Genomic DNA, 27,449 nt, shown 5'->3' with positions numbered 1-27,449 from the left:
AGAAGTTTTCTACTGATGCTAATCTCATGGCATGGAAGACATAATTATCTTGTAGATAAGTTTATATTGATAGACCATCTAAATGAAAGATCACAAGACACATAAATCAATGCGTGTAAGCGTAAGTCTGAAGCGAAAATTATTGAAAGCCAAGTTCCAACTTTATTTATTCAAATAAAAAGGAATTAACGAGAAAGAAAAAAAGGAATGAATAAAAGAACCTTAAAATTAGAACATCCGAAATTAAAACACAACAAACTCGATGATCTCTCCAACCCAAAGTTCCCATATGTTAGGACTTTTCCAAACAAATGCTACATAGACAAATCTCTTATTAAGACAACAACATACTTAAATATACTTAGTACTTACAAGCACCATTACTTGGGTTGTTTCCTACAACGACTCCAGTTCCACTGAAGTTACACGACCCATCATTGCGGCCGTTTTTCTGGAAATAAGCGTTCATTACAAAAGAAGCATGCGTCCTCAAGTTGCTCGGGTTAAAGCACGAACCACCTGCTTGGATCGGTTTACAATCAACACCTCCCTGACTACAAACCCAATCAATATTCCCTTGCAGCTGCGCATCCGTCGCTCCCGACTTAGCCACACACCATTTTCCACCGCCAGTACTAGGCGCAGGCAACGCTGGACGGCCGCCGCCGCCGCGGCCGCCACCACCTTGTCCGTTTCTGAGGAGGCCAACATCGTAAACCGGGGAGAAATCCGACCGGAAAAGCCCCCAGTTCCGCTCAGCGGTCGGACCAGGCTTACCTTCTTCGTTAAACAGACCGAAAATGTAAGTCTCGAAACGTCTGTTGGGCATGAGAGGTGTCCCTTGGCCTTGAGAGCGTTTGATGATGTTGAGGTTGAACCAAGCGGCGTTTTCAAGGGAGCACCAAGGTGCGTCGCAGGCGGATGGCCAGCCCGTTTCGCCGACGACGATGTTGACATCGCCGTAGCCAAGAGCTTTCATGGCTGAGTAAGTCGAGTCCATGAGAGCATCGTACATGTTTGTGTAGACTTTGCGTGTGAACGGGTCACGGACGGCTTTGTACGGTGAACGGAAAATGGCGAAATTTACGTTTTTGGGGTCGAAACCGAAGTAAGGGTAAGGGTTAACCATGAAAGGAGACTTGGTCCTGCGATGGTAAGCTAGGATTGGTGCCAATATGTTTTTGTCCCAGCCAGGTCTGAATCGACCGCTGCTTGGTGCACCGGTCAGGTCATAGGCTATGATGTTAAGTGAGTGTGCGGTTGTGACCTGACACCAAATTGACAACAAATAGTACATTAGAATCAATTATTACTTATTAGACTGTAACAAGTTACATGCTAATGATTTTGGTCTGATTTTCCTATGAAATTGGTATATTATTTGATTTTCCTAGGAGCATATAGATTTATTATGTAATAAGGGAAACTTAAGGCATGACAGACACACAATACGACTTGTCTTCGCTTTTGTGTCATCAAATTTAACATTCATAAGAAAGGGTCGGAATCTAAAGACAACCTTGTACGGTTAGATAGCACGTGGGATAGTCTTATATGGCCAGACCTTGAATAATTATCATCTCTATAAGTTTCAAGATCTTGGAATTTTGTTTTTCCTTTTTTTGTGAGAAATCAACAATTTGCAAAGCGTAATAAAAAAAAAAAGAAATAAGCACGCTGAAATATTAATACGTTTGGGTGAAAATGTGGACTTTGGATTTAAAATTTAAATAATTGAATTAGAAAGAAAAAAAAAAAGCAGATTACAAATCTAAGATTTGCAAAAAGAATCCGCTTTTGTTTACCATTTTTGTTCCACGTTGTTCCAACTTTATATGCGCAATCAATGCATTGTTTCAAATAAGAAAAAAAAAAACAAAAAACGATGCATTTTTCACGCCAATCATCAATTTTATTAACGAATATTAACGCATTTTTAGTGAAAAGAAAAAAGTACGTAAACAAAAAAAACACATCGTCATTTGCAATTTCAAAATTCAGAGTAGAGAGATCTTCAAAGTATGTAAAATTAAGAGTATCATTTATAAATTAACTTTACCAAACTAGACCTACTAATATCTGAAATTAGTAAAATATAACATAGAATTGTATTTTAATTTATTTATCTACCAAAAAAAAGCAAGAGATAAGCAAAAATGGAGAGAGAAAGCTGACCTTAACATCTTTGACACCAGCACGAACCAAAGCATTGTTAAGATTCCTCATCGCCGGTAAAAGATTCGAGATCATGTTATTATCTCCGGTGAGCAAAATCTCGTTTCCGACGGAGATATACTTGATCTTGGTCTGAGGATGATACGGCAAAATATTAGCCGAAACCCACCGGCGAGCTTGTCTTCCGTTAGCTAACGCCGGAATATCACCGTTAGGAACGGTGACGACGACGGAGATTCCAGTTCCGGCGAAGGCACGGAGGATATCGGGATTCACATCGAAGATCTTGACGCTATCAATGGAAGTCTGAGTCTTGATGAAATTCGCCACCTGAGTCGGCGGCGGGAGGTTTCCGAGAGTGCCGTAGTTGACTCCGATGGCGGAGATCGCGGCGGGGAAGGTGATAAATACGACGGCGGAGAGGAGGAGGAGGAGGAGTGAGATTGAAGGTGGCTCTTTGGCCATTTTTGCTAGTTTTGGAAAAAAAATGGGAAAATCAAACGATTCAAGCGAAACCCGTGAATCGTTTGAGGTTGTATTTTTTTAATTTTATGACGAGAGAGATCTAATGCTTATTGACAAACTAAAAGCTATATATATAATACATTAATAAACAAATAGATATGGCCGTTTGTATAGGCGTATACGTGTGGTATAAGTGTATATGTATATTTTTAGTGGCGACCAGCTGGATTTTTTAGAGAGAAAAGGAAAATTTTATTGTCTTTTTCATGTGCGTCGGCTTAAATTTAGGCCGTTGTAAATAATTGAAAAAGTGGATTTTGTTATGACCATGAAAATTTTAGTTAATTTGCGCTAAGTATAGTTTTTTTCTGTGTGTGTGTGGATATTATAATCATTTTGTCATCTTTGGGTGTCTTTTTTTAATTGGTTATGACTTTTTTGGGTGCTGTCAATATACTCAAGTTATCCAGCTTTCATCTAAAGATTAAGCCTAATTTTTGTTAATCTTAAAATTAGTTTTTTGGATTATTTTGATGACTATCCTAATTATATCCACATATCGTTTGAAACAAAACAAAAAATAGATATGAGAGTGTTGCTTTTCTTAGATATGCTTTTTAAAATATGTTCTCAACGAGCTCATGAGAGATCTGAGTAACCTAAATTTTACTACTAATAAAACAAATGAATTATAGTACTAATTGATAAATGCCAAATAATGTTATTAATGTAATTACGAAATGTATAATTAAAATATTCAATGAAAAAAAAAAGATAATGAGAAAGATAAAAAGGAGATAGATCGACGCGGTTTCTGATAGGGTCATATGGACACGTGTTTGTGGGATGGAATCGTAGGAGTTTGAACACTACCGACCAAAGTCAAATAGATTCGAGTTTCGATGTATGAAGATGTTGACGAAGCTGATTCTAAAGCTTTACGTACCCTTTTTTTTTGTTTTAAATCTTAGCCATTTGTTGTGCTTTCTTTGGAAAATAAGTTCCTTTCTTGTTTCCTTCTCCACTACTTAACAGTTAACAGTTTATTGTCATTGTCATTTGTCAATAACATTATTAGAATGATCAGATATAAACAACGTCACCTCTTTTATAAAAAAGATAATTGCACAAAATGACCCTAAAAGTTTATAAATTTGGGTAAATGGCTATTAAATTTTTGGCAAATAAACAACAGATTATTACAGTTTTTTTTTTCAGACAATGCATAACACCGTCTCATTTTTTCAGCCGTTTTATCCATGCGTCCAATTAGTATCCGAATAAGCAAGCGAACTCAACTATCAACCACCTTAAATTGTGTTAAACTATTGCTAAAACAATTGATAAAGGAACAACAGTGTCTGTCGATTGAAAATATATCAGAATGTTGACAAACAAAAAGAACAATGCCGAAATAAAATAAAATAAATTAGCTTATAAGTAGGCAGAAAAAGAAACATATGTTCTCAGTTGTGGGCAGAATGACTTAACTATAGGAAGAAGCATGTCCACTTATAGACTTATAAAAATGACTTGTATTTGCAGCTTTTCCAATAATAAGGAAGCAAATCTTCCACCCAAATCTTGATGTCTATTAAATACCTTGTATACTGACGTCTATCAGAATCACAAAATTATATTTTGATGAATTGGAGAAGACAAAACAAATTAGTAAATGAAGAACATGCAGATGGGCTTAACCAATTTCTTGATGCACTTAAGTGGGCCTAAAAAGCCTTATTAAAACATCACTCTCCACGCCGTCGTTTACTTCTCGAAACACCTCACCACCATTCACCAACCAGACCTTGGGCTACACGTCCATACTATTTCCTTCTCTCTCGTAATTTACGTTATTACCCTCATATATCCTTTGTTTTTCCTCCCGGAATATTCTTCTATACCCTAGAGAAAATCGTCATTTCCAAACTTAAATATATCGAGTATATTTTTATTTATATATTTGTGACCCCTGCGAGAGACAACGGCCACTGAACACACTCGATCTATCTTTTCTGCTTTAGCTCTCCATCGTCGTTCCTGTGACTCCTAAGCGTTTCTCGTGATCATCGTCTGAAAAACTTGAGAAGATGGCCAGAAAGTTCTTCGTCGGAGGCAACTGGAAATGCGTAAGCGATCTTCTTTGCCTAATATTTCCCTGCTTTTTAGTTTTTCACCAATGGATGCTCGTCCTCGATCTGTTTGTTTCCTCGCCGATCAAGTGAAGTAATCCGATCTTAAGATCGTTCTTACGAGTTTTTTTTCATTTTTTGCCTTGATTGACGTTGAATTTCAAATCTACGTTTTGATCGGATGTATGTGATCTAAATACCTATGGTTGAGATTTGTCGATTAGCGGATCTCTGTTTTTTTTTTTTTTTATGTTTCCAATGTTGGATGCAAATTCTTCACTGATTGATCTCTTGTTTCTAGCTTTGATGGATCTGTGCGTAGATGTTTTTGGCTAAACTATTTTATGGTATTACCTAAGGATCAGGATTGGTTTTTTTTTCTTTCACATCGTGAGATTTGGATCACGCTCAGATGGTTAAGCTTTGTTCTGAATTTGAATGTGTAGAATGGAACTGCCGAGGAGGTGAAGAAGATTGTAAACACTCTTAACGAAGCTCAAGTACCGTCACAGGATGTCGTTGGTATGTGCAGCATCTTTGTTGCTTTGATGGGAATGTGGATTTTGTGTTTGCATGTCTATGAAATCTTGGGGATGTGAATGTGGCCAGCGGTTTTGATCTTGAAAATGCTTGAAAAGGATAAGCTAATAACTAATTAGAAGCGTTTCTTAATTGTTTTTGTTCTGGAACAAACATATTTCTTACATGGACTTGGGAATACAGACAAATGTGTTTTACTGACTGTTTATATAGTGAAGTTGCGGGTAGATCAAAATATATGTGTCTCTCTGCAATTATGATCTAATCTATCGAGTACTTGTTGTTGAATTTTCTTTTTCTTTTCCAGCTACATCTCTTATGCACAGTTACTTTGGTTTTATGTAATGTTTATAGCAATAACTATCTTCGTTATTAGCCTAATAAGTTACTGGAAATTTTGTAAACGCAGAGGTTGTGGTTAGCCCTCCATATGTTTTTCTTCCTCTGGTTAAGAGCACATTGAGATCTGACTTTCATGTTGCGGCTCAAAACTGTTGGGTTAAGAAAGGAGGTGCTTTCACTGGGGAAGTGAGGTGAGATTCTCGCCATATGGTTTGGTTTTTGCAGTTGCATTAGATTGTGTTTAAAACAAATTAATTTCTTCGTTTTGTTTTATCTTCTGTGGTATCTTCATTCTATGGTGTTTGCCTGCCCTTATGTCTTGTGTGATTTGTGTGTGCAGTGCTGAGATGCTTGTGAACTTGGATATCCCATGGGTTATCCTTGGTCACTCTGAAAGGAGGGCACTCCTTAATGAATCAAACGAGGTTGGTCACCTTATACAGAAAATAAAATATGTGGTCTACTATTTGGATTTGAGAGCTGTGATTTGACTTTGACCTCTCTCCTACCTTTGTAGTTTGTCGGAGACAAGGTTGCCTATGCACTTGCTCAAGGTTTGAAAGTTATTGCTTGTGTTGGTGAAACTCTTGAGCAGCGGGAGGCTGGGTCGACCATGGATGTTGTCGCCGCCCAGACTAAAGCTATTGCTGGTATGTTTATTGTTTACCACTTTTTTCGCTTTTAGCTATCTTAGTTCGTTCTCTTTGACACTTGGGGACTGTTATAATTGTATTAGTTTCTGTTTTAAGCTCACTCTATGCTCCCTTGGTGTATGATCTTTTTTACTTATCCTTTTCTTTTGGTAATGGCAGATCGGGTGTCAAACTGGTCAAATGTTGTCATAGCCTATGAACCAGTGTGGGCCATTGGAACCGGAAAGGTCGCCAGCCCAGCCCAAGCTCAAGAAGTAAGTTGTTGTCAATGCGCGTGAGCACTTTAACTAATTATTCTTAACTCTTACGGGATCTTGTTTCGTTTATGAACAACAGGTACATGATGAACTGAGGAAATGGCTTGCGAAGAACGTGAGTGATGATGTCGCTGCTACAACCCGCATCATTTATGGAGGTAGGCAAGAGTAAACATGTCATACGGCAGTGACATGATTTTAGTTATATACTTATATGTTATCGCTGTTAAAAGTTATTTTTGTTACTTATATGTTTGATCATGCAAATTATGTTCAGGATCCGTCAATGGTGGTAATTGCAAGGAGCTTGGTGGTCAAGCCGATGTTGATGGTTTCTTGGTCGGTGGTGCTTCCCTAAAGGTATTATATTTTGCCTTTGTAAGATATCTTCGTTTTTTTTCAATCAAAACCTTGTCTAATTTTTTTTTTTTTTTTTTACGTTCTTGCTTTTGCAGCCTGAGTTTATCGACATCATCAAGGCTGCAGAGGTGAAGAAAACCGCCTAATGAGTTCATCAGATCCTGAGTTTTCAAATCATTTGCTTTACATGTCTCGTCTCCGATAAAATGAATAAGGTTGATACTTTTTGCTTCAGTTGTATTTGGCAATGTTCACTCTCTTGCTGTGTTGTTTTGAAAACGCAACAATTACAAATATCTTCCCCGTCTTTAAATATTTTCGAGTGAAGTAGTGCTCGGTAGTTTTAACCTCACGGCTTGCTTTCCAAATTCTAAAACATTTGTTTCATATTGTGTCGTCGGATTATTATCCTGTTTACCGTTATCAATTATAGCTTTCTTGGCAAGAAAGTCCTAAAAGAAACAAAATATTGTTTAAGAGATCTAAAATCTTTTAAGTTCCGATGCAAAAGATTCTTTCTAGTAGGTTATATACTTGTACCATTAACTCTTTATCATTAAAACTTTATTACCGTTTTGTGTCATCAACCAACCTAATATGTATTTTACACTTTCCATTAGTATTTTGTTATATTTGATCTCTGAATAATGGTGTCAGCCACTTTGAAAAGTGGAATACTTGTTGAATGACGAAAACTTACGGGGTTTGGCCACATAAGCTGTCAACGAGTGGGAAATGACTTTGTTTATTTATCGCTTTTGCCTATTAGCTTATCAATTTTGACATTTTAGGTTTTCACTTTATTGTCGGTAATCATGAAAAACGTCTACTCCTAGGAAAAATCATGTATAAAGTAAAAAAGGGAAACGAAATCATGGAGCGTATGATGATAGCGAGACTAGTAATAATCAATGAGACTAAAATTCTTCAAAACCTTACTTATGTATATGGATTTTATAATATTTTTTTTTTTTTTGGTAAAAGATTTTATAATATTTGGACCACGTAATATGAATGAGTATTAGAATATTAAAATATCAAAAGGAGTTGAACTATATGTAATAAAAGTGAATATGGGACGAAAACCCGACTACGAAAACCCAACTAATGCCAATAACACAGCGACTTATAAACACAATAAATGGGTTGATACGTGTGACTCAACTACAAACGTGATTACGTTTATATAATTATCTGACAAGTCAACCCACATTTTTAGAGATCCTCACAGTTCATAAAAATATACTTATCCGCAGTGTTTCACTTTTCGGACTGAATTTCGTTGATTATTGATATTATATTTAGTTGACGTTGGACTTATTTGCTTAATGAGCAAACAGCTGTGACCTTTGGAACGGAGGTTTGACGAAGTCATCGATCATTTCGCGATGGCGTATTTTGGGGGTCCGAAGCAATGTTTTGTGATTTTTTAATCGTCTGTTTTGAGTTTTGACAATTAAATATTAAATTATCTAGGATTCTAATGGGACAAACAGATTATATGGCTTTTTTTTATTCATTTGATTTTCTAGTCAATACGACCTTATATCAATAAACTTCCATTCTTTAATAGTCCAAAGAAAATTGGACATTCGACTCAAAACTTTTTTAGATTAGATATCATAGGAGGTTAAAGTCAGCCTATTTCCACCCAAAACAATCAAATTCACAATCTTATTTTCCTGTAAGTTTTCTGTTTTTTTTTTTAATAAAAACTCGATTACAATAGAATAGACAAATGTATATTATTAACATCAAACAAAGGGAAACTATTCCAAATGGATGAATGCAAAAGAAGAAAATTCGTAATCGAGCATGTGACCTCTGAACAAAAGGTGAATCGCTGTAACTGATTTTTGGGATTTTCTGAGCCAAACAAGATATTGTGAACAACCTGTTTTTATTTAGACTCTCCAAGTTTAAGCTTCCGTTGTTTAAAATTCTATTGTTACAATTACATAAACAACGGTTTGTAAATAATAGTGTCGGATGTGTCATCATCAAATTTTCTATATATAAAAGCTAGCATATTGCTAATAAAAATGACATTTTAAAAGCTAAACAGTTATGGCGATTTATTCAGTATATTTCATCTCTCTTGGCTTGGGTTTTAAGAGGTAGATACTATAGACAATCTGATCCTCTAGAGGACCGAAATGTCTACTCACCATCCTATGGGTGGTGGAGTATAATGGCCGCAAAACCGTTCTTGAAGATGGGCTTGAGGAAGACGATTGGATCAGGTTTAAATACGAGAGTTTGGAGCGAATCGTAGATCCCGGATCTTAGAGCTTGGCCACCAAGAGCCGCTCCACAGATCGGATTCCGGGATCCGGGAATTTTGGTATACTCCTTCATCCGTCAAGATACAAAGCAATGGGATGTTCCCCTACTTAGAGAATTTTTCCAACCTGAGGATGTCTCCCTTATCCTCGGGTTGAGATCTAGCCGTACCCGTACCTTGGATAGATACGCATGGAATCATTCCAAATCGGGACTTTATTCAGTTAAGTCGGGATATGATCTGATTCGAAGGACGAAGTTAGAACGGGAAGCTGGAGCGATGAGAGAACCGAGTATCACGGCCCTACAACGACATGTTTGGAAAGTCCGTACACCTGGAAAGATGAAACACTTTATGTGGCAATCTTTATCAGGGTGCGTTGCCACATGTCAGAACCTCACTTACCGACATATGGGTTCAGACAAACGTTGCCCTCGTTGTGAGGATCCTGAGGAGTCTATAAACCATCTACTGTTTTTATGTCCTCCGGCCTTACAAGTTTGGGCGTTATCGGACTTTTCGTCCCTTCCAGGTGTCTTCCCGAGTACCTCTATTTATCAAAATATGAGTTTTCTCTTTTGGAAAACAAAAGAGCAATACATGACAGATCCTCAAAATGATGTATATCCTTGGATTCTATGGTTTATTTGGAAAGCAAGGAACGAGAAAATCTTCAATGGGAAAGAAATTTCTCCGGAAGACACCTTGATCCACGCGAAGGTGGAAGCAGAAAGTTGGAGACTAGCAAACCAACCTGAAGACGATGATGATGCTCACGTTGAGGCGTTGGCCCCCCCTCCGGCCCCGATATCATTACCTGAGGTACCGCAGACCCCGATATGCCGGATTGATGCTTCTTGGATCAATCACGGACAGGTTAGCGGCCTTGGTTAGAGTTTTAAGGATGGCAGAGGAATTGAGATTTTTGGTCTACAGGGATGTCGTAGAAGCCTCTCGGCTCTTCACGCCGAGATGGATTGCCTCTTATGGGCTATGTTATGCCTGAGAGAAAGACAGATGACTTTGGTGCATTTTCAGACCGACTGTTCGGACCTTGTGAGCATGTGTGAATCACCAGCAGATTGGCCGTCCTTTATGACAGAATTAGAATCCTTTCGTATACTTCGCGAGAGCTTCTCAGAGTTTATCTTATCCTATATTTCGAGAATTCAAAATCTCCGGGCGGATAGTCTTGCAAAAGGAGCTCGAACAAGAGGAGTTATTTTTTCCCAAATCGATCATAACGAGCCAGTCGAAGATGGTTCACAAACCACTTCTATGATATGCCAAATGTGATTATAATAGTTGGGTAGCAGAAAAAAAACGACATTTTAAAAGGATTTACTATAGTACACCAACTAACCCAACAGAGAACTGGATAAGCTTTTTCACTTTGCTTTTTTTAACAAATTCACGTTTAACCTCGTGTCCAATTCCTCTAATATAATGCCAATAAAGTGGATTAACAAAGAGTAGATATTTTCAAACAAAAGATCATCTGTTGGTTTTCCACTAGAATCTTACTTTTCTTACCTACTTCTATGAGTAGATAATTTCTTACAAATCTTATTTTCTTACCTATTTATGTAAAACTTATCGTACTCTAACAAGGTCAAACTTGCTTTTGTAAGTCTTTCGATCAGACTAATAATACTAAACCCGAAAAATGTCTCGTCATTCCACACCGAAATGGCATATATAACATTTAAAAAAAAATAATATCTAACATTTTCGACAATATTTTTTTTTCCACATCCAACCCCACAACGGCTTCTTCACGCCGGCAAAAGATTCCAAAATCTTAGGACCATCTGAGTCAGGTCTAATCAGACACTATTTTGTATATAACTTATGATTAGTGATCTTTTTGTACGTTAAGCTATATTTTAGGTAATTTACATTGAAGAAAAAAAAAACAACCTACAAAAAGTAAAACCGAACAAGAGAAATGTTCCACCGATACTTTTTTTTTTCTGAACTCGGCTCAATCGTATTTTTTTCTTTTTTTGTCGACACTGGACTCAATCGATTAGAACCTCAAAAATGTGTCTTTTGGTCAAAGAACACTTTTGCCTCAATTTGTTTTTGGACTTTATTACACACAGAAAAAGACCTTTCTTCTTCTCCTTATTCTTTCGTTGCCTCTCGTATCTCATCAACACCCATCATCTTCCCTCACTCTCTCTCTTTATTCTCTCTCTAATAGTATTGTTCAGCTTTAATGAGTCTTCTTCACGCTCCTTATTTTCCCATCCCATGTTTCTCAAAATTCTGACAGAATCTCTTCCACACAAAAACAGCTGAAGAAGAAGCAATTTATTGTCAGAAAGGGCGAAACGAGCTTCTTCCTAATTCTTGTTCTTCGTTTGCTTCCATTCTCTACTAATGGGTTCTTGCCTCAGTTCTCGTGTCAATAGTACGTTCTCTGCAACTACAAACGTTTTCTCCACCTACTTCTTAACCTCCCCATTTTGTAAATTTTTCCCGGGAAAAATTGGGATTTTTTCATGTGCCTCTTTTCCAGTTTGCTCTTTTAACTGTTTATTGAAGATGGGTTTAAAGAAAAGGAATGAACTTTGCAAGAATCTTCCCGTGATCTAAGTTAAAAAAAAGTTTTCCCCTTTCTATTTCCCCTCAATTTTGACTTTGGTCAACGCTGTTTTGTTTCTTGCAGATAAGAGCAGTGGTCTCTATGACCTTCACCTCTCGAGCTGTCAATCATCATCATCGGCGGCTCATAAGGCAGAAGGAGAGATACTTAGCAAGGCTAACGTTAAGAGCTTCACCTTCAACGAACTCAAACTCGCAACCAGAAACTTCAGATCGGACACTGTTGTCGGAGAAGGCGGCTTCGGTTGTGTCTATAGAGGCTGGATCGATGAAACCACTCTCTCTCCAACCAAATCGAGCACTGGTCTTGTAATTGCTGTCAAGCGGCTTAACCCTGATGGTTTTCAAGGTCACCGAGAATGGCTGGTACTCAACATGTTTCTTATTATGTCTCTCCAATCTCAGAGATCCAATGTTTCTGAGTCTGATCTGTTGTGTTTTATTGTTGTGATTTCAGACAGAGATCAACTACTTGGGGCAGTTGAGTCACCCGAACTTAGTTAAGTTGATTGGTTATTGCTTGGAAGATGAACAAAGGCTTCTTGTGTACGAGTTTATGCACAAGGGTAGTCTGGAGGATCATCTGTTCACAAGTGAGTCATAAATTTCAACACTTTATGAAATTATTGGTGAGATTGTAGCATTGTTTGTTCTTATGTTTGAATGGTTTTTGAAGCAGATGATGTGCAGTGTAAGCCACTCTCTTGGATTCTACGGATTAAGGTTGCACTTGATGCAGCTAAAGGGCTAGCATTTCTTCATAGCGACCCTGTCAAAGTCATATACCGAGACATCAAGGCCTCCAACATCTTGCTCGACTCGGTAATAACATGCTCTTTCAATGTTGTCTTTACTTAATCAAGGACTTGAAAAGATACTGACTTGTTTCTATTTTATGACTACTTAGGACTTTAATGGAAAACTTTCAGACTTTGGGTTAGCGAGGGACGGTCCAATGGGAGAAACAAGCTATGTTAGTACAAGGGTCATGGGGACATTTGGTTACGCGGCTCCCGAGTATGTGTCAACAGGTAAAGTCTTATCAATTTTCACTAAGATATGATGCAATCAGTGGTTGGATAATGAAAAGCGCTGGTTTTGATGTGAATTTCAAGAGTTACATGCTTAATTCTTGATTCATCTTTATCTATCTTTACAGGTCACTTGAATGCAAGAAGCGACGTATACAGTTTCGGGGTTGTGCTTCTAGAAATACTCTCTGGAAGGCGAGCATTGGACTATAACCGACCGGCCAAAGAGCAAAACCTTGTGGACTGGGCTCGACCTTACCTCACAAGCAGACGAAAGGTTCTACTAATTGTGGACACTCGTCTTAACTCACAGTACAAGCCTGAAGAGGCAGTGAGAATGGCAAGCATTGCTGTGCAGTGCATCTCGTCCGAACCCAAGTCACGCCCTACCATGGACCAAGTGGTTAGAGCCTTGATACAACTGCAGGAAAGCATGGTTAAACCGGCGAAAGCTGATCCGGTTAAGGATACCAAGAAACTTGTGGGATTGAAAACCGAAGACAAGTACCAAAAAAGCGGCTTGAACAAGAAAGCCGTTCGTTACTGACTTCCTCCTAGTTAGGTCCCATGTCTCCTCGCGTGTGTGTAATATTATGTGAAGTGTTTTTGTGACACTCGTTATATAGTTTTGCTCCTCAAATACCACTGATTTGGAGATTGTTTTTTCGTTTGTTAAATTGATAGATCGAATATTTTGGCGATATATTATACCAAAATGTGGTAGTAATCAATTCCACTCTCTTCTAACTAATTTTTGTCAAGTTGATTTGTTTAGTAAATATATATTTCAATCATATACAGCTGTCGAATATACTCGTAACCAAGATAAATATCAAAATTCGAAGAACAACTCATAAACATTATCATTAGTCATTACCATTTACCCAAATGAACACATTCCTCAAAGGGTCTCACAAAGAGTTATGAGTGGCGGTTGTGCAGAGTATTAAAATGTTGATGTGTGCGCAAAATATTGGAAAAAAAAATCGCAATATAAGGCTAAGCCCATTTTTTAGATGGGCCAAAATGGGCCAACTCTCCAATCAAAAGAAGAAAGAAATCAAGGAAGTCACCCCTTTTTTTTTCTCTCTCTATACACTATTTCTCTCTCAAGAGAAGAGCTTAGGGTACACTTCAGATCTGTCTTCAAACTTGTTTCCTTTTGACTATCTTCTCTGCTACTCAAGTTACCAAGTGCTCCTTCGAAGGTACAATTTCCTCAATTCCCTCTTCAATTTCTGTTAATCCTCCGATTGTAAACCCTAATTTCTTACTTTTCTTCCAAGAACCATTCTTGATCTCGCGTTGAATTCGTCTTGTTGTACATTAGGTTGTTCTGGCGATGAGGAGATACAGTCCGCCTTATTACAGTCCTCCGAGGAGAGGATATGGCGGTCGAGGCAGAAGTCCTCCTCCTCCTCGACGTGGCTATGGTGGTCGTAAGGGATCTAGTCATGGAAGTCTCTTGGTTCGAAACATTCCTCTCGATTGCAGGTATTCAATTTCTCTGGTTGAGCTCGAATTATCTCTGTTAAAGACTCATATGTTTTTGCTGATTTTGTATTTTTTTTTCTTCTTCTTTCTAATTGTTTTGATTTGCAGACCAGAAGAGCTTCGTGTGCCCTTTGAGAGGTTTGGACCTGTGAGGGATGTCTATATCCCAAGAGACTATTACTCAGGGTGAGACTTGTTCCTTTCTCTCTATGTCTTCATTTTTTTACTAATTCTGAGCTACAAATGATAATGAATCTTTGAGTCTGACTTTGATTGTTAAATCTTTATAGATAGACTAGTGATCTGCTGATTGGCATATGATTTGGTTTTCTATCCGTGGAATTTGCTTTTATTGCTGTATGCTTGGAGCTATTTTCACTTCTTTTGTTTATATTTAAGCACTTTGATGGTTTATTTTCAATGATGAACAATTTTTTATGATAAAAGGGTGTTCATATGTCTAGGTTTGAACGAATTGAGATAAAATGAAGTTGATATATGAGTTGTTGTTTTGGTGATACGCATTTAAACTTCTTTTTTGTTTGTTAGTTGATCGAGCTAAGTTCTCGAGGTGAGAAGAAACATTTTTTTCGTTGAGCTCTCAATTTTTCAGAGCTTCTTATTTTCGGCTTTGCTTTTTCCGTAGTAAATTAAATGTTAAACTGATTCCCCAGGGGGTATGTTGGCTTGAAGTTAAAACAAGACCAAGCCCCACATTTGATGAAGGCCTCGTGAAAGTATTAAGTGTAAAATGTTTTGTTTGGAAGCAAGTGAAAAGTCCAGAATGTTTTCTTTTGTTTGGAAGAAAGAAGTGAAGAGTCTTCTATGGAAGCAGTATTAAGTGAAGTATGTTCATAAGTGAAGCTTGTTCCTTATGAAGCTATACGATAAATTACTCAAACCATAGAAGTTTGTTGGGGAAGTTGACTTGAAGAAAACTAACTTGGGGATCAAGTGCTACTTATTTTTACAAGATATCTCTTGCCTCTTTTCGAGTTGCTGTGATTGAACTGTTAAGAAAAGACCAGCTACTAGCCCTATATGTATATGTAGAGCTCTGCTTTTCATAGAAGTTCTCAGGAGCTGACGTTTACGGTATTTGAGAAAGGTATACAGTAGTCGAGTATAGGCTGATTTGCTGGTAATCCTAGATTTTATTCTGGTGTTATGTGCTTTTGCTATCAACCATCGATCACCTGGAATGGTAAGCTTGTAATGAATGATGCAGGGAACCTCGTGGGTTTGCCTTTGTGGAGTTTGTTGATGCATATGATGCTGGGGAGGCTCAAAGAAGCATGAACAGGAGAATATTTGCTGGGAGAGAGATTACTGTGGTTGTTGCTTCAGAATCTAGGAAAAGGCCTGAGGAGATGCGTGTGAAGACTAGGACACGGAGTAGGTAAGTATCAATCAAATAGCTCTTCATCAGTAATGCTTTTAAGTTTATTGTTTGTACAAAGAAGTTGAGGATGAAATAATCACAATGATTTGTTTCAACTTTTCAGGGAACCTTCAGGCTCAAGAGGTCGTTCTCATGGTTCGTGATTTTCTCTTTTGTTTGTTGTGTGGCTTACAGCGAAATTTCATCATATATGAACACCGCTAGATTGTGATACACTTGTTAATATGCATAGCTATTGATTGCCTATGATTTTTTGTTCTCAGGACGGTCTCGTTCACGGTCAATCTCTAGATCACGCTCTCCACGTCGTCCATCAGACTCTAGAAGCAGATACCGCTCAAGGTAACATCTTCCATAATTGTCAAGTCAAAAAGATGGATGTATGATTAACATAATGATATTACAGGTCTTATTCACCTGCACCAAGACGAAGAGGGGCGGACTATTCAGCATCTCCAAGGAGAAGGCAAGAGGAACGTCCACGATCACCACCAAGAGGTCCTCCTCGAGGAGAAGAAGATGGAAAATACAGTCGCAGGTCCTATTCCCCTGGCTATGAAGGTGCTCCTGATGCAGACCGGGACAGAAACGGAGACAATGAGATTAGAGAGTAAGTGAGACATTGTGTCTGAATATCTTTTGCCCGCTGGGGATTGATTGTGTCTGATTTGGACATTGATTGGTCTTTGTCAGAAAACCTGGCTATGAAGGAGAGGAAAGGCGTCGTGGTGGAAGAGCTGTTTCAAGGTCGCCATCGGGATCCAGGTCCAGATCTGTGGAGGTGTCTCCTAGATGAAACCTATGTTAAAAAAGCATGTGTCTCTTTCTCTCTGTCTCAGACCAAAACTGTGTGTGCAACTCTCTATGGGTTTTTGTCTCTTTATTTCGCTAGTAGTGGTCTCTATATGTCTTGGAAACTCCCTACTCTGGCCTGTTACAGATTCTTCTTGGGATGTAATGTTGTGACTTGAGATCGTTCTCAGTTTGTGGGTCTGTTTTGAAAAGTTTGTATGAAGAAGATTTGGTTAAGCTTTTGATTCGAGAAACTTTTTATTGGCGTCAATGGTCAAAGGTCGAGAACGTTCTCTTTATTCCTAAGCAGCAAGCAGCCTTTGTAAATTCCAGAAGAAGTCGTAAGAATTTCGCAGAAATTGTGAATTTACAAAAGTTCATTATATGCGTAGCGTACCTGATGTCTATGGGATCGTTTCTGGACAAAAAGTGCGACTTTACCCAATTTTTTGTTATTTTGTCTCGTACATAATTGCGTGTCTTTCCTCATATACCCGTTCTCGAAGTAGGGGTAAGATGGTCATTTAGTTTAGTTGACCAGACCAAAATAAGTTGGGGTGTATTTGGTCCAGAACCACGAACGCGGGTTATGTTCGAATTGAAAAATAAATAAGAATATAACTAATTTTAATTGGGAGCGAGAAGATCTGCGTGTTCTTTCTTTTGTGTATTTAAGGTCTTTTCCCTGACACAACCTACTTCATCATTTATCTTTCTTCTTCTTCTTCTTCCTCTCCTTCTTTTAGCAACACAAACACAGTAAATTGTTACTTAAAAAAAAAACACAAACACAGAATTTATTTATTAAAGTTCTCCAGAGATGGCTGTGGGAATCCTCGAGGTTAATCTGATAAGTGGCAAAGGTCTCAAACGCTCTGATTTTTTTGGTAATTACTAGTTGCTTTCTTCTCTCAGATTTGTTACCCTTTGAATTGCAAAACCCTCTTTACTTTTTTTTTCTTTTCTTTTTGCTTTTAGTTTAACTTAATTTGATTTCAATCTTTTAGGTAAGATAGAACCTTATGCTGAGATCCAATACAAAGGACAAACCCGCAAAAGCAGCGTTGATAAAGGTAATAATTAGCTTACAAAATTCATTCTCTCCAAAACTCAATTCAGCTTTATTCGCCTTTTTTTGTTTGACTTCTTTCGTTTCATGCGAGAGACTAGTTCTTCATTTTTATAATTTATTATTGTTTGATAGGAATTCAGAGAGATTTAACTCTTTTTTTTTAGGGATAGAGGAATTGCCGAATTGTTAATGACTTTTCTTGGAAAAAAAAATATTCACGTGTGAATATTTACTTTTGAACACCCAGATGCTGGTGAACTAATAATGGTTGTAATTCTTTAGAAGGTGATAAAAAAAAAGTTTAGAAGGTGATGGTAATAGTTGACAATTTAAAAACATTACACCAACAAGTCAACAACGATTATATATTTTAAATATTACTGTAGATCTGAAGTGGCTTTAGATATAAACCTGGTTAAAATGCATCTATAGGTATTTTAACTATTTATACTAGCTTGTGTAAACTACACATTAGATTTATAGAGCTATTCCTTTAACAAAGAAAAAAGGAGTTTAATTTTTCGCTATTCGTCATTTCAGTATATATTTATATTTGAGATATTTTGTGGTAGCTTGTAAGTTGTCTTTTCTTGCATGGTTTAAATCTTAGAAAATGATGTATGGTGTATGGAGTTTTCTTCTAAAAGTAGTAATCGCATTTTAGTGTGAGATCATCTGGCGGCTCTGGCCAATCTCATATTTAACTAAACATCAATACACCAAACTTTATAATTAATTCGTTAAATTATTATAATGTATATGCTCACAAAACAAGACAATTCTGCTTTTTACCAATAGGATAATTATTTTAATATCCTTCTGAAAGTGAGATAGCCAAAAAAAGGGCACGCGAACTTTGAAAACTATGTAATACAAAAGATCAGATAGACCTATAAATTAAAGATAATAAGAACAAATAACTAAAGATTTGACTGAAATTTTGTGTGATTTTTTAATGGAAAAGATGGAGGTAGAAATCCGACATGGAATGATAAACTAAAATGGAGAGCAGAGTTTCCTGGCTCCGGTGCCGACTATAAGCTTATCGTCAAAGTCATGGATCATGATACTTTCTCCGCCGACGATTTCATCGGCGAAGCTACGTAAGTATCATCATCCTATACATGTTCTAAATGTATCTATGGACTTTGATTAAAATAAAAACCAATAATATGTATGAAATAAACAGGGTATATGTGAAAGAGCTATTGGAAATGGGAGTGGAGAAAGGAACGGCGGAGCTAAGGCCGACCAAGTACAACGTTGTTGATTCCGATCTCTCTTTTGTCGGAGAGATTTTCCTTGGAGTTTCTTACTCTCTTATGGTACCGTACCCTCTCTCTCTTTTTCTTTATTTACTTTTTTTTACCTGCTTTTTTCTAACTAAATTTTTATTTACACTCCTGATTAAAATTCTTTGTTTACTATTTTTATTGGGAAATTTTTCACAGCAAGAAAGGGGAATGGAAGGAGAAGATTTTGGTGGATGGAAGCATAGCCAATTTGATTAGTTTCAATTCTTTAATTGCTCGATTCTCTGTTTTCCTGTTTTACCTTTAGTATCGACCGACATCATTAAGCTCTTCAGAAGTTTATATAAAAAAAAAAACTTACATTAAAAATATATAATTATTTGTGGGGTTGTGGGAAATCTCCATCTTAGTAAGAGTTTGAGTTTACCCCAATGCATGTATTAGAGATCTCATTGTATTTATAATTTAATTTTACAGATATGTATCAAAACAAATTTTTTTTCTTTAAAAGCGTTTGGTAACATATTACATTGACATAGTGGTGACATATTAAAAATCCCTCAATTTTGCGGACAAGCTGGCTCAAGAAGACGGCTCAACCATGAAATTAGCTATCCTGTTCAACAGGTTTAAACCGAAAACCGTTTCTTCGCAGTTGATCTTGACCGTTAGATTCAGAACTTCGGTGCATTTACCTTCGACTGTGATGGTAATCAAAAGAGGGATCTCACTGCTCAAGATTTTGCTGCTGAATCTTAAACGCAGCCCAGTTACAACTTCAAGTGTGTTTGCAACTGGCAAATCCACAGACACAAGGTATAGATTTGAATTGCTAAGCACCTTTAGTGTTATACTCTCACAGATGCTAAGAAATTTGTCTTTCCCATTCTCCATTCTTGAATCTTCGATATGATCTGCAAAACTACACCTACCAAAAGTAAAAGAGAACCCAGGTTAAGGAAAATCAGTTTCCAAAATGAAAAAATATTTTTTGCTTCCAAGTTTTATGTTACTTTTTTGAGAAAAAAAAATTGTGCAGAAAGTAAAATTCGAACTCTCATTTAATGACATCAACCCTAGAAAATTTAGTAGAGAAAGCAGCTAACCTTCGACTATATTCAAACATTCCAGGTAACCGTGATTCTGTGGCTAAGAATTCCTCAACGCTCATCGAAAATGGTTTCACAAGGTATCCAAGATCAGGTCGTAACTTGACGGGAACCTTCTTTCCATTGTATTGTAAGGTTAACCTCATGGGAAGCAGGTGGTGATGAAACCGAACCTGGATAAGCCTTTTTGCGCTTTGACGTGGTTCAAGGCAGCCAATTTCTTCCATTGGAATTAGTGTTGGCACATTGTTGTGAAATACACTGCAAGGTTTTCGAAAAGGGAAATGAGATGATCTGACAAATCAAAGATAATGGTTTTCTACCAGGACTAAGTCCTAGAAGAATTCGGATGAGAAGTTGTCTGATACAACACGTAATTAGGCAACCTTCATGTTAGCTCAGCGATAGATCATTTAGGCAAAAGCCAGGTTTTGTAAATCAAATGGACATAAAGGAACAAAACTCACTTTGCTTTTCCTACCAAAGTCTGTTCAGCAGAATCTGATACTTTCGCTGCTTCTTCATCCTCCAAATTTACCTCAAGGATAGGTTCCGTAGAACCGTTCTCAAACAGAACCTCTACACAAACATGCAACGGAGATACCGTAGAGAATTCGGATAAAAAGGTATAGTCTACCTTCAAGCCACTGCCACTTCCTGGGTCTAAGAGAGTATAGCTTTTAGGCTTCACTCGGCTTCCTATATCACCAATGGATATCTTCGCATAAGAGCTCTGATTCCTATCTAATGCAGATGAAGATTGATTTGATGTGCTAGGCTGCTCGTCTAACCACATATCGAGGGCCCTCTTTGACCTTAGTTCTTCCTGGTCGGTGGAAACAGCAACCTCAGAAATTTGAATTAAAGGATCATTGGCATCATTGGATATCGTTCTATCATCAACGTCACTGCTGAAATCTGAACCATTAGATGATTCAGAATCATATTCAGAAGAGCCGTCTTCATCCACTGTTTCAGAAGATTCCTGAGAACCATGCAAACCAGCTGTGGCCTCTCTTTGTCTATCAGAATCTGACAGCTGATCATGTTCTTCAAACACAAAACTACAGGGCTTTGGAAGAGGTTCATATCCAGGAGCCGCATGAAGAACTATCTGTGACAGAGATCCAGGAAGATAAAAACGATTTTGCGGGGTTAAAGGTGAAAAGGGTTTCAGTTTTCTTCCAAAGACATGTTCCACAACATGCTCAGCAATATTTTCTTGTGATGCCACACTGTCTTCCGCTGTCTCAGCTAATTTGCATGACAGCAATTTCTTGAGGAAACGAGTTCGATCACGGACATCATAGCTTAAGTCAGATTCGCCCAATTCAAGCACATAAACCACAATCCTTTTCAACATCTGAAAATCGTCAACCTCTGCACTTATTAGAACCTGCAATTATGAAGGTAATTGATCAATACCTTCTGAGAACTGTAGTGAGATGTGCCCAAGTAATACATATTAACACGAATAGTATATATTTTCGTAGTATACATACAAGATTCTCAGGAAAGAAAAGCCATCAGATGATAATTTTTATAGTATTAGCTCAGAAATAGAACTGAGTTTTGCAGAGAGAAACAAATCTATTGTTCAAATAGCACACATGTAGATGGCCTTTCTCATTAAACTATGTAGCTTTTCCTTCAAATGGCTCGATGTAGAGATAGAACACTGGTTATACTAAAGGTTATCTTAAAAATAATTGAACTAAAATAAAAAGTTTTGAAGCCACGCCCCTAGCTATACCTTAGCACTAGTATTAAGAATCTGTAGTTTTGTCTCCGATGCCTCTGATTTAAAGCTCCATGCAAGGTACTTGGTTACTGTGGTCAGCATCTTCGGAATTATATGACCCAACGAGCAGTAGACACCTACCATCCAAATAATAGTTGCACGAGCAGCAGCTACCTTGATTGAATCCAGACTACGGAACAGTTGAATTATCACCTTAAAACAACCAAAACAAGAAAAAAATCAATAGCTCATTAAAATAATTTACAAAAGAGTCAACAACATTTCTGAGATCATTGCGACAGCTTCTAAGCATGTGTTTTGAATGTGACAACATTAAGAAGCTTAATCAGTGATGAGATGTATATACTTTCTCATGACAAAGGGGATCTAGCTCTATGATAGTCTGAATTGACATCACGGCTTGCACTAACACCCCAGCGTCTCCATCCACTGACTCGAGATCACCAGCAAAAGATTCTGCAACATTTTAAGAGCTACTTTAACTTTACTGCCAATTAGTTTAACTAATGAATACAATTGAAATGAAGCATAACAGACCCTGTCTAACTAGTGCTAACAATCCATCAAGGCATGTAGTTGGAATTGTCGACAGTCTTTTTGCGCACAAACCAATTGCTGCAACTGTATCAGCTGCAAATCTCCTGTCTGGATCTTTGATATAATCCTGGAAAAAGCTCACGGTGAAAAAAAAAATCAGTCATGCACAAATAATTATTGCTAGAAAACTATTAAAGAGGGACAAAGATGACGATGCTTATTTAACAACACCTTCAGAAGTTCTTATAATAATGGAGACCTAATTGATCACGCAAAATTTCCAGAATGGGTAAAAAAGTTCTATAAACGATTAAGGATAAAGTAATACCTCAAATTCTCTTAAAATCGAAGAGATAGACGAAGTGTTAGCAATGAGGGAAAGCATCTCCAGCTTATGTGCTTTAACTTGATATGCATCTGACGAACAAATAAAGAAATCTTCGAAGTGTGGAGCAAAGAGAGAAGGGGCTGCTTTTGCAAAAACTAGGATATTGCAGAGGACCTGCCACAAATATGAATAAACAACGGTCAAAGAGCAGATTTTATCACGCCCACACAGACATGTGTGGAGTGGACAAGCAAGATGTACACTGGCGGGAATATAAAAGAATGTTACCACATATTTAGAGGCAGTGGATGACCTAAGCAAAAACAGGAGCGGTTTAACAATTTTTTTAACATCTTCCAGAGGTGCCATTATCCACTGAGCACCAGCTGCCGCTAGCACAACGGCACTGTTGTTACTCCATAACAACGGGGATGTACACTGAAGCAGGATCTTAACATCTTCATTATGTGAAATAGATGTGGTCTCTTTGCTATCGAAGGCAGATGACACTGTATCCGGGCAATTAGATCGAGATAGGTACTCGTCTGGACCTTCAATGTAACATTTAGATACAAGGCTGACAAGATTAGCATCAAATGAGTCACTCTTATCACCATCTCTTTTATCTAATGTGAGATCTATGACTAGACCATCCTTCTCATAGAAACCATTATTATCCAAACCATGTGAGGACAACATCAAAGATTCCCGTACAAGTCCATGCCTTGCAACGACGTAGCGCAAAAGAGTTCCTATGAGTAATATCTGACCCCACTCCTCTACGTCGGGAAGAATCTGGCACAGCTTTTTATAGCTCTTTCCGATCAGTTTGAAGTTATTTGGACAGATGGAGGTGAATGCTGCTGCAGCTGCTCCAACTACTCCTGGAGAATGGTCAGCTAACAATATCCCCACTAGCTGCGACAAGGCCAATCACCATTCAATGACAAATCACCATTCACAATTTCTAAAATTCATAAAACCAACTCTAATTTTGAAACAGTAGAACGATGCATAAACAGAAACTTAACAAGATATTCAAATCCTAGTGCCCATCTATACATGGCAGTAGTAACAACTAAAACGAAATTGACAAAGACAAACCTCATCGATAGCAGGAGCGTGTTCTTCAAGCCGCAAATCATGCAACTTTGGAAGAGCATTTGCAGCACATTTTCGGACATAAACAGCTGGATCCCTCGCGCATTTACCAACAGCTGCAAGTGCAAGAGGTGCAATTACATGTAAGCGAATCCCTGCCATTGTACGAAGTGCCCAAGCCCTAACCAACGGATTTGGATCCCCCAAGTCCTTCTGGAAGTAGTTGATCGATAACAACGCTTCATTTGGACGCCTATCAATGGAAGCTTGAATGTAAATTACATCAAGATGTAAATGAACAAGCAATATATAAGGATTTTGTGTTCACTAACCTTTCGGCATAATGTAGCAAATACAAGTAAACCAGCTTCTTCACTTCCGATGAGTGTGACGCCACATTCTTGACCACCTGCCAGTAAAATCCGTCTTAAGAATAGTTTAAAATCTGAGAGCAGTATGATTCTTCTCTCCATATGATCCAACAATCTAGGATTCTAAAACCTTAAATCGATCTCAATGGGTTCAATTCAACTGATTCAATGTTATCAAAGGGATCAGAGCAAATAGGTAAAACACCTGAGGGAAGAAATTGGAGACATCAAATCCCTGGGCGATGAGAGCAAGGAGACGCTTGAGAGCTTCACATTTCTCGGATTCGAACTTGCTATCGAGAAGTGGAGCAATGTTGACGTCCTCCGGATCGTCATACAGATGCGCGTCGGTGCCGATCCGGTTCACCACAGCTGAGGCTTTGCTCAGAGTCTCCGCCGTCGAACCAAACTGATTAAACATTTGAAGTTTTCCGATCAACGCCACATCCGAAATTCAGAAAAACCAAAAAAAACTTCAGCAACTGGAGAGAGAGAGACGATGAACAAGCTTTTCAGAAGAGAGGCATTGTGTTTGGGTGATGGGATAGCCTTGTCCAAAACCAGGATTGGAGTTAACCCGTATAAATGTTGGACTATCATAGTTAAATCGGATCCTAAACCGGTTTGACTATTCAAATCAAGCCCATCCCGAGTGGGCTAAGAATAAAACCCTAAAACCCATCTTAAATTTGTATATCTATCTATATGTGTCTTTTGCTCCACACTGAGCTGTGAATTCGCCGTCTTCTTCATCGTTGTTCTGATTCATTCTCCTGTGAAATGCTTTCCGGAAAGTGGATCAGGGAGTTTCTTTTTGATTTTTTAAATGAATACATTGAAAATTTTCAAATATCTTGTGGGCGATGATTATAAAGAGAGAGGCTTGAGTGGGGAGTGTGAACAAAACTCTTGTGGGATGTAGAAAAACCCAAATCGAAATCGAAGGAGAAGTAGAGATGATAAAATGTCTCTTTATTTTTCCCTTTTTCGAATCTTTGGGCTATTTTTCTTCATCCCTTTCCCTCGATGACGGTCCTTCCATTTCGTACACTTGATATGAGCCCTTATATATATTTTCATTTCAGTGTTGTTTTTTATGTGGTCTTCTTACACTGTTTTTCTGTCAAAATATAACAAAAAAACAATATTTTGATTCAACCATCTCATTCCTTTCCCGAAATAAGCAATTATCAGATTTTATGTTGGTCAATTACATCATTTTGACATGTTACATACTTACATGCTAATATCAACCTAGTGGATTATGGATTTGGTAATAAAAAAGAGTTTTAGAGAACCTCGGTTAGATAGAATCATAGAATCCTTGCGTTTTAAAGTATTGAAGCTCTCTGGAATCAACAAGTGAGCTGCTATTCGTACACTTTCAAAAGATCACAGAAACATTATAGAGTTATGGTTAATATTTTTAACCGGACTTTTTATACTATAAGTGGTGGTAAATTACACATAAGTGGAATTGGAAATTCACATTACAAGCAACCTTGTGTTATTTAATTAAGAGCTGCGGGCTGTTTACAGTTTTTCCAACAGCCACCTTCAGCTTCAAAATATACTAGTAGTTTACAAATTGAAAGATGTCGAAACTGAAAGTGGTGGAGTGTTCTTCGTATCTACCACTTGAATGTGTTCGATATCCTCACATTTTCACTTTAATCAGACCCTGAAATTCTTTCCGACAAAGGTTTGTCCAAACTGCCAGTTAGAAGGTACGATGTTCCATGAAGTAGAGGTTCTACGGTCACTGGCTGTGACACGGAAGGAAAGTGACTGACCAACAAGAACATCATTAGACTGCCAGTTCTGTCCCCAGTTCCTAGTCAAACTCATCCAAGAACCACTCTTTGACCCTTTCACGCTCGCTCTCACGATGTCTCCTGCTCCCGCCACGTTCGTGATCAGCACCAAGTTGAAGTAACGGTGACCGTTGATCGTGAACCTTATCCCTCCACTCTTCCTACATGCCACCCTATAAAATTTCTCAAGCTTATCAATTTCAATCACTCGAATAATCCAAATAACACTTTTAAGCGTAGATGTGAAGTATATATAGATACCTGCGGTAAGAGATGGGGACAATGCCGGCGCGATATTGAGCGATCTTGAGGAAAACGGGCATGGCTAAGTCGAAGTGAGCGCGTGGTGGGTTGCACCAGCCACCGTTGTCGCTAGGCTGAGCTAAGTTTGGAGGACAAAAGTTGGTTGCGGTCACGAAGACGGAAGGGCTGCCTGAGTGACACCATTTAGGATCATTGACACATTTGATTTCAAAGCATGCCCCGCAGGTTAAGCCACTGTTGAACAGTGCCGTGCTTAGCGCCGCTGTGTTTGTGCCATACCCTTGGCTGTACAGGTTTCCGTAACCGCACGCACCGCCTGACAACAGTTAATCAAAACAAAAATGAGAAAATGAAACAGAGTGCTCTGTTTCGACCAAACAAAAAGAAAACAGAGTGCTCTGTTTTTTGTTTTTTGTTTTTATATATGGTTTTTGGAAATGTGTGTGTGTGAAGACTGAAGAGAGTGGACTGACCCATGGTTCCGGAAGCGTCATCTCCACCGTAGAAAGTGGCGTGAGCGGTTTGCCAAGAGCTACCGGAGTAGACGCCGGGGATTCCGGCGTTGGTGAGGCTCAAGAGGAGAAAGAGAGTGAATATGGTTAAGAGAACCGATGGATTAATTGCCATTTTTTCGTAGATGTTTCTGAGTGATATCAAATGGAGGAGGTAGGGAATAAGAAGATTGTAGACTAAAAGGCTGAGAGACTTGATGATGGTGGAAATATCACTTGTGAAGATCGCTATTTATATAGGCAGAGAGAAGCTCCAAAGTTAGAGAAAGAGATATTATTGGCCGAATTTACTATTTTTCTAGAGAAGCATTTAGAAAGTAGATTACAATGCATGGTGAAATATAGGTTTATAACTGCTTGTAATCTTATTTTTATTGCAATAAGATGAGATCGTGTTAATTTTAGGGATCGATTAAAAATGTAATGTGAGATAAGCTCCAAAATTTAAATAAATAAAATGCCAAATGTCCATTATCCAACGGAGTACAAAAGATCTACTGGTAATATTTTTCATTAACAAGCTCTCATTCGATATCTATATAGCAGATCGATGAAATAGTGAAACGATGTAATAGCTAGATAGAAAAGATAGTTTTGTAGATTATCAGGGGTTTTTTTTTCCTAACGTATTTCTATACAGTACATTATATATAGCAAAATAATTTTCTAGTAACACATAGATTGATAAATGTTACGAATGGCATAATGATGTTTCTAAGTTTTTAAAATCACATTCTCAACGCTAAAACGTTAGCAACATGATCATGTATTATCTATCATCAAAATACT

The 27,449-nt window shown here is 37.9% G+C and overlaps 7 protein-coding genes and 1 non-coding gene across 9 annotated transcripts; 5 read left to right on the top strand and 3 right to left on the bottom strand.

The window, feature by feature from the left end:
* Window positions 1-139: 139 nt before the first annotated feature.
* Window positions 140-2,756, bottom strand: LOC18020743 (glucan endo-1,3-beta-glucosidase). Its single transcript, XM_006403396.2, has 2 exons — window positions 2,176-2,756; window positions 140-1,267 (listed from the first exon to the last, which is right to left on the bottom strand). The coding sequence occupies exons 1-2, from the start codon at window positions 2,638-2,640 to the stop codon at window positions 362-364; spliced, it is 1,371 nt and encodes a 456-aa protein (XP_006403459.1). The 5' UTR covers window positions 2,641-2,756; the 3' UTR covers window positions 140-361.
* A 1,708-nt stretch (window positions 2,757-4,464) lies between these two features.
* Window positions 4,465-7,302, top strand: LOC18020742 (triosephosphate isomerase, cytosolic). The gene is made up of 9 exons (XM_006403395.2): window positions 4,465-4,769; window positions 5,219-5,294; window positions 5,722-5,845; window positions 5,995-6,079; window positions 6,172-6,304; window positions 6,467-6,561; window positions 6,644-6,722; window positions 6,842-6,924; window positions 7,020-7,302. Exons 1-9 carry the CDS (start codon window positions 4,731-4,733, stop codon window positions 7,068-7,070), a joined length of 765 nt encoding a protein of 254 aa, XP_006403458.1. The 5' UTR covers window positions 4,465-4,730; the 3' UTR covers window positions 7,071-7,302.
* Window positions 7,303-11,346: 4,044 nt separating this feature from the next.
* Window positions 11,347-13,582, top strand: LOC18020740 (probable serine/threonine-protein kinase PBL1). 2 transcript variants are annotated; one of them, XM_024157667.1, is made up of 6 exons: window positions 11,347-11,624; window positions 11,883-12,184; window positions 12,276-12,411; window positions 12,495-12,640; window positions 12,726-12,849; window positions 12,978-13,582. In XM_024157667.1, exons 1-6 carry the CDS (start codon window positions 11,594-11,596, stop codon window positions 13,394-13,396), a joined length of 1,158 nt encoding a protein of 385 aa, XP_024013435.1. In that variant the 5' UTR covers window positions 11,347-11,593; the 3' UTR covers window positions 13,397-13,582. The 2 variants fall into 2 exon arrangements, with proteins under 2 accessions (XP_024013435.1, XP_006403457.1); XM_006403394.2 differs by having other exon boundaries at window positions 12,498-12,640; window positions 12,978-13,499.
* A 318-nt stretch (window positions 13,583-13,900) lies between these two features.
* LOC18020741 (serine/arginine-rich SC35-like splicing factor SCL30) lies at window positions 13,901-16,793 on the top strand. Its single transcript, XM_006403393.2, has 8 exons — window positions 13,901-14,057; window positions 14,180-14,343; window positions 14,452-14,529; window positions 15,572-15,742; window positions 15,849-15,880; window positions 16,009-16,087; window positions 16,152-16,355; window positions 16,439-16,793. The coding sequence occupies exons 2-8, from the start codon at window positions 14,192-14,194 to the stop codon at window positions 16,539-16,541; spliced, it is 819 nt and encodes a 272-aa protein (XP_006403456.1). The 5' UTR covers window positions 13,901-14,057; window positions 14,180-14,191; the 3' UTR covers window positions 16,542-16,793.
* A 320-nt stretch (window positions 16,794-17,113) lies between these two features.
* On the top strand, window positions 17,114-19,218 carry LOC18020739 (16 kDa phloem protein 2). Its single transcript, XM_006403391.2, has 5 exons — window positions 17,114-17,424; window positions 17,545-17,610; window positions 18,574-18,712; window positions 18,799-18,934; window positions 19,061-19,218. The coding sequence occupies exons 1-5, from the start codon at window positions 17,358-17,360 to the stop codon at window positions 19,118-19,120; spliced, it is 468 nt and encodes a 155-aa protein (XP_006403454.1). The 5' UTR covers window positions 17,114-17,357; the 3' UTR covers window positions 19,121-19,218.
* A 31-nt stretch (window positions 19,219-19,249) lies between these two features.
* On the bottom strand, window positions 19,250-24,589 carry LOC18020738 (AP3-complex subunit beta-A). The gene is made up of 11 exons (XM_006403392.2): window positions 24,276-24,589; window positions 24,032-24,108; window positions 23,703-23,952; window positions 22,887-23,516; window positions 22,599-22,772; window positions 22,271-22,397; window positions 22,080-22,189; window positions 21,725-21,925; window positions 20,439-21,367; window positions 19,969-20,232; window positions 19,250-19,790 (listed from the first exon to the last, which is right to left on the bottom strand). The coding sequence occupies exons 1-11, from the start codon at window positions 24,489-24,491 to the stop codon at window positions 19,445-19,447; spliced, it is 3,324 nt and encodes a 1,107-aa protein (XP_006403455.1). The 5' UTR covers window positions 24,492-24,589; the 3' UTR covers window positions 19,250-19,444.
* Window positions 24,590-24,928: 339 nt separating this feature from the next.
* On the top strand, window positions 24,929-25,135 carry LOC112087941. The gene has a single exon (XR_002900346.1). It is a non-coding gene; the product is annotated as a small nucleolar RNA snoR125 (small nucleolar RNA).
* Window positions 25,136-25,507: 372 nt separating this feature from the next.
* Window positions 25,508-26,859, bottom strand: LOC18020737 (expansin-A16). Its single transcript, XM_006403390.2, has 3 exons — window positions 26,622-26,859; window positions 26,146-26,464; window positions 25,508-26,057 (listed from the first exon to the last, which is right to left on the bottom strand). The coding sequence occupies exons 1-3, from the start codon at window positions 26,773-26,775 to the stop codon at window positions 25,745-25,747; spliced, it is 786 nt and encodes a 261-aa protein (XP_006403453.2). The 5' UTR covers window positions 26,776-26,859; the 3' UTR covers window positions 25,508-25,744.
* Window positions 26,860-27,449: the final 590 nt, after the last annotated feature.

This window comes from Eutrema salsugineum, unplaced genomic scaffold (assembly GCF_000478725.1).
Source record: "Eutrema salsugineum unplaced genomic scaffold, Eutsalg1_0 scaffold_16, whole genome shotgun sequence".
NCBI lineage: Eukaryota > Viridiplantae > Streptophyta > Magnoliopsida > Brassicales > Brassicaceae > Eutrema > Eutrema salsugineum.
Note: the sequence above shows the minus strand (reverse complement) of the source record. Positions and strands in the feature narration are given on the sequence as shown.

Coding starts and splice junctions, on each gene's coding strand:
- LOC18020743 (XM_006403396.2), bottom strand. CDS start 2,640: ATGGCCAAAGAGCCACCTTCAATCTCACTCCTCCTCCTCCTCCTCTCC. Junction 1,268..2,175: donor CTGGTGTCAAAGATGTTAAG/GTCAGCTTTCTC, acceptor ATTTGGTGTCAG/GTCACAACCGCACACTCACT.
- LOC18020742 (XM_006403395.2), top strand. CDS start 4,731: ATGGCCAGAAAGTTCTTCGTCGGAGGCAACTGGAAATGC. Junction 5,295..5,721: donor ACCGTCACAGGATGTCGTTG/GTATGTGCAGCA, acceptor TTGTAAACGCAG/AGGTTGTGGTTAGCCCTCCA. Junction 6,080..6,171: donor TCCTTAATGAATCAAACGAG/GTTGGTCACCTT, acceptor CTACCTTTGTAG/TTTGTCGGAGACAAGGTTGC.
- LOC18020740 (XM_024157667.1), top strand. CDS start 11,594: ATGGGTTCTTGCCTCAGTTCTCGTGTCAATA. Junction 12,185..12,275: donor AAGGTCACCGAGAATGGCTG/GTACTCAACATG, acceptor TTGTGATTTCAG/ACAGAGATCAACTACTTGGG. Junction 12,850..12,977: donor TCCCGAGTATGTGTCAACAG/GTAAAGTCTTAT, acceptor CTATCTTTACAG/GTCACTTGAATGCAAGAAGC.
- LOC18020741 (XM_006403393.2), top strand. CDS start 14,192: ATGAGGAGATACAGTCCGCCTTATTACAGTCCTCCGAGGAGAGGATAT. Junction 15,743..15,848: donor AAGACTAGGACACGGAGTAG/GTAAGTATCAAT, acceptor TCAACTTTTCAG/GGAACCTTCAGGCTCAAGAG. Junction 15,881..16,008: donor CTCAAGAGGTCGTTCTCATG/GTTCGTGATTTT, acceptor TTTTGTTCTCAG/GACGGTCTCGTTCACGGTCA.
- LOC18020739 (XM_006403391.2), top strand. CDS start 17,358: ATGGCTGTGGGAATCCTCGAGGTTAATCTGATAAGTGGCAAAGGTCTC. Junction 17,425..17,544: donor CAAACGCTCTGATTTTTTTG/GTAATTACTAGT, acceptor TCAATCTTTTAG/GTAAGATAGAACCTTATGCT. Junction 18,713..18,798: donor GATTTCATCGGCGAAGCTAC/GTAAGTATCATC, acceptor TGAAATAAACAG/GGTATATGTGAAAGAGCTAT.
- LOC18020738 (XM_006403392.2), bottom strand. CDS start 24,491: ATGTTTAATCAGTTTGGTTCGACGGCGGAGACTCTGAGCAAAGCCTCA. Junction 21,926..22,079: donor ATCCCCTTTGTCATGAGAAA/GTATATACATCT, acceptor GGTTGTTTTAAG/GTGATAATTCAACTGTTCCG. Junction 20,233..20,438: donor ACTTTGGTAGGAAAAGCAAA/GTGAGTTTTGTT, acceptor AAAACCTTGCAG/TGTATTTCACAACAATGTGC.
- LOC18020737 (XM_006403390.2), bottom strand. CDS start 26,775: ATGGCAATTAATCCATCGGTTCTCTTAACCATATTCACTCTCTTTCTC. Junction 26,465..26,621: donor TGACGCTTCCGGAACCATGG/GTCAGTCCACTC, acceptor AACTGTTGTCAG/GCGGTGCGTGCGGTTACGGA. Junction 26,058..26,145: donor GTCCCCATCTCTTACCGCAG/GTATCTATATAT, acceptor GAAATTTTATAG/GGTGGCATGTAGGAAGAGTG.